Below are 4,590 nucleotides of genomic sequence, written 5' to 3'. Positions count from 1 at the left end.
CTCGAGCTCGAGAGAGAGGATGGAGAGGAGAGAGAGAGAAAGGAAAGGGGAGAGAGAGAGAGAGACGAAGAGAGATGGGAGGGGGAGGGAGAGGAGAGAGAGAGAGAAAGAAAGGGAAAAAGAGAGGGAGAGAGAGAGGGGAGGGAGAAAGAGGAGGAGAGAGAGAGAAAGAAAAGGGGAGAGCGAGGAAAAGGAGGGAGAGAGAGAGAGAGGAAGGAATCGGGAGAGAGAGGGAGAGGAGGGAAAGGAGAGAGAGAGAGACGAAGAGATATGGGAGGGAGAGGGAGAGGAGAGAGAGAGAAAGAAAGGGGAAGAGAGAGGGAGAGAGAGAGGAGAGGGAGAAAGAGGAGGAGAGAGAGGAAGAGAGACGGGAAGAGAGAGGGAGAGAGAGAGACAAAGAGAGATGGGAGGGGGAGAGAGAGGAGGGAGAGGAGAGAGAGAAGAGAGGGAAAAAAGGAGGAGAGAGAGAGGAAGAGAGACAGGAAGGGAGAGAGAGAGAAAGAGAGAGAGAGAGACAAAGAGGAGAGAGAGAGAGGGAAGAGAGAAAGAATAAAGGAAAAAGAGAGAGAAGGGAGAAAAAGGGGAGAAAGAGGAGAGAGAAGGGAGAAAGAGGAGAGAGAGAGAGAGAAAGAGGAGAGAGAAAGTGAAGGTAGAGAGAGAGAAAGAGTATGTAAAAACTAATTTTAGAGTTTAAATAAAACCAGTTTTAATTTGGTTTAAAACTAAACTGAACCATAAAAATTGGTTTTTAATAAACTGGTTTTCATAAAAACTATGGTTTCAATTCAGTTTTTTATTTAAAAAAACTGGTTTATTTAAGATAGTTTCAGTTCAGTTAAAATTCAGTTCAGTGAAACCAGTTTTTTTGCACAACCTAGCTTCCAACCTTAATTATGTGTTATTATTTTTATTTTTATTATAATTTTAAATATTTATTGTTGGATTAAATGATTTGACCTATTAGTATAACGGGATCCGTTGGCGGTTTGGTTTTCAATAAAAATTCTTCCATAGAAAATTAGAAATGACTCGAAGACATGGTGTTCTGAAGAATGATACCCCACGTTATCATAATTATCAAGGGTTCATTTGATGGCAATTCTCAGTCTCCAAACTCCGAATCCCATTCCCGCCATCACCACAACCACCAAACACTTGTTCCCTTTCACCTCTAGAAGGACCCTCTTTCTCCAAACTCCTTTTCTTTCCATTGCCATTGCCCTCATTCCACAAGCTCCACTTCTCCACTCTTCAGCTCAAGTATCGCCCTCCAAGCCTCTCCTTTCTGCCATCGAAAACACCAAATCTTGGTTTCAGTTCTATGGTGATGGCTTCGCCATTCGAGTCCCTCCTGATTTTCAGGATATCATGGAACCAGAGGTAACTCATTCATTCAAACTAACTGCACTATATTCTGTACGAGTAATGCTAGGGAACCAACACTTTAGCAGCCTATTTCAGCCAACAATATAATAAGTTGCCAAACAAGCTCAAAGCAAACTAAAATGAGCTTTTGTTGAGTTTATATTTTGGATGGTTCTTCTAATTGTGTTTCGGATGTTTTGCTATTAAGAGTTTCGGATTTTTTTTTTCTCATGTTAAATATTGGCTTCAGTGTTGGTTGTGTAATATTGGGGGATTAGCATTTCAATCGGCAATATCATTAGTTCTATATGATTTTCTTGTGTAAGATGTGATGTGATTAGTTGTTGGTAAACACTTTGAATCGGTACTGTGTTAAAATTAATCGTTATTTCTCTGTTCAAGTCTTTCCAATTTTTTGGAAAATTAGTTATTATAACAATTGAAAGTGGTTGGTGAAAGAATATGAATACATAGTTAGGAACTTGGAGTGTGCCAGTGATAACACAATGTTACTGTTGAAAATTGAAATGTTCAGTTGAGTGAGCTGGTCCTCCATTTGCTTGTAGGATTTTAATGCTGGGCTGTCTCTTTACGGAGACAAGGTGAAGCCAAAGACATTTGCTGCGCGATTTGCATCTCCCGATGGGTATTTTGATTAGAAAAACTCCCAATACCATGCTTCTTTTCTTGATATGCATTTAGATATGTTTAGATGGAAACCTCAGCATGTTGTCTTCGGTTGGAAACAGATATGAGGTTCTGAGTGTTGTTACTCGACCGACCAATCAACTTAAAATCACCTTCTTAGAGGTAATCAAACCGTTACATTATTACTTATAGTTACCTCGGTTCTCTTATTTACCTTTGTATCAAGTTCTTCATTTTGCATATTGCATATTGAATTCTCTCCAAAGAAATACTTGTAATTTTAATAACAAAGACTTGGCATTTTGCATATCGCACATCAGAAAAAGCTTTCAATGCCACTGCAAAGGCTTGGCCTTGTATTTTATCTTCTTTATCCTTTTCAATTGTTCCCCATTTGGTTCCTTTACGGTTGAGTATCAAGCTAGCATTAGTCTTTCTTGGTGCAAGATTTCGCTTTCGTTAGTTACCGACAACTTGAAGAACTTTCTTCTCTTGATAAGAAATTGATCTGATGTGTTCTATTTAAACTTTGGGTATCTCTGTCTTTCGCTAAGAATATGTGTTGTCTATCTGCCATCTGTTCCTGTAACAATGTTTTTACAAGTCAGTGTAACTGAGAATAGATTTATTTTTGTTGTTTGATTCTTGATATAAAATCCAGAGAGAACTTAAAAATAACATATTCTTCTTGACCAGCGCAGGCTCAGGATATAACTGATTTAGGCTCCTTAAAGGACACAGCAAAAATATTTGTTCCAGGTGCATATTTAAGTTTCTGTAATCTGTATGCCTTGCATTGGTTCTGAAAGATGATTTTTCCTTCTAAGTTTATCTTTGTGGCATAGAGCATTATCTAGCTGCATTAAGTTACTTAAACGATATGATGCACTTAATTGCGATTTCTGTTTTTCTTAGTTCTCTTGTTTTCTTAGTTAGCCCTTGACTTACTTGTAGGTGGTGCAACACTTTATGCTGCACGATCCATAAAAATAAAGGAAGATGATGGCTTTAGGTAAGTTGGTTTTCAGTGACTTGAGTTATACCAAGTTTTGGTTGGTCAAGTGATAGGTAAGTTTGTCTCTTTTTCTGCAGTCTCGAGTGTGAGTCTTGGGTAAAAGATAAAAACCGATGCTGGGAGAGTTAGAACTGGATTAGTAAGACTCCTTACAAGAGAGTTTGGATATCGATCGCAGAGACACACAAAAAGAAAAGAAGACTTGAACTATATAGGTCAACCTGTCAAAGGCTTTGTCTTTGAGGATAAAATCCATGTAGGAATTTCTATTTTTAAAAATAAAACGGTGAAGAAAAAAAAAAGGGGTGTCTAAAGAAATGAAGGTCTACAACTATCTACGGCTTGATTAATTTTGTAATTTGTATGTCATCTAGAAGCAACCTTGTTGAGCTCTATTACATGCCACATTGAGTCTTTTCTCCCCCCTATAACTCTTTAACGCAGCGTTGCCATTTCTGATTTCAGGACTTACTATTTCTATGAATTTGGTAGAGATGAGCAGCACATAGCATTAGTTGCAGGTGTCAGTGGTGGAAAGGTATGTTACTACATTTGCAAGTTGGAATTTGCAGATATCATTATATCGATGTCAATAACTTTTATAAAAGTTTAGACTCGTCACTTAACTATGGTTTAATACTATGTTAGTCCTTATTCCTTCATCAAATTTTCAATTAGATCTTTATAATGTAGAAGTTTGTAATTGGGTCTTCATATTAGATAAAAACTTTTAATGAAGTCTTTTCTAACTATTTTTTGTTATAAAAATACAAACTTTTTTTAAATATTTGTTTTTGTGTTTGATGTAGAATGAATTACGAAATATTCTAAAAGCAAAATATTTTAAAATTAGTGTTTTTTTTTCTGAAAAATAATTATTAGTAAGAATCAAATTAAAAAATTTTATCTTATATAAGGAGTCAGTAACAAACTTTTTATCTAATATAAGGATCTAGTTAAAAAATTGATAGAACTATAGGACTAACAGAATAATTAAAACTCCAACTAGTTTTTTGTTTTGAATGACCATTCAACTATAAGATTAGACGTCTGTAAAATAGTTTAATATTGATAGCACATATGGAATACAAGTTAATCTATGAACAATTTAGGTCAGCAACTCTAGGTAGTTGGCCCTCTAGGCTATAGCCAAGTACAACAGTACCGATGAAGTAAATCCTTACTACTGATGCATGCAAATCTTTTCTATAATTCCATTTCCATCTGCATAAATTTCTGGTCCTCTATATTGTACAGGCAATCATTGCCGGAGCAACGGCGCCACAATCCAAATGGGACAGTGATGGTGTAAAACTTCGATCTGCTGCTGTATCGCTTAAAATTCTCTAGTCATATGCTCGAATTTCTTAACTTGTTACTTTCACAGTGTCGCTCATTTTTCCTATGCTATAGTAGCGGTTCTCAATATTTTTGTACTAATATTATATATAAAAGCTCCAGTGTATGGAAGATCAGTTTGATTCTTTTGGCATTCACTTGTATGAATGGCTGATAACGTTAAAATACAAACATCAATTCACTTTGCACTGTTCTGAATGTTA

At 36.3% G+C, this 4,590-nt stretch overlaps 1 protein-coding gene across 1 annotated transcript; it reads left to right on the top strand.

Moving 5' to 3' along the window:
- LOC107616662 lies at nt 1,004–4,585 on the top strand. Its single transcript, XM_016318616.2, has 7 exons — nt 1,004–1,380; nt 1,932–2,011; nt 2,115–2,175; nt 2,715–2,772; nt 2,968–3,025; nt 3,494–3,566; nt 4,286–4,585. The coding sequence occupies exons 1-7, from the start codon at nt 1,093–1,095 to the stop codon at nt 4,376–4,378; spliced, it is 711 nt and encodes a 236-aa protein (XP_016174102.1). The 5' UTR covers nt 1,004–1,092; the 3' UTR covers nt 4,379–4,585.

This window comes from Arachis ipaensis, chromosome B09 (genome assembly GCF_000816755.2).
Source record: "Arachis ipaensis cultivar K30076 chromosome B09, Araip1.1, whole genome shotgun sequence".
Lineage (NCBI taxonomy): Eukaryota > Viridiplantae > Streptophyta > Magnoliopsida > Fabales > Fabaceae > Arachis > Arachis ipaensis.
The sequence above is the reverse complement of the archived record's forward strand: the minus strand, read 5'-3'. Positions and strand labels throughout refer to the sequence as shown.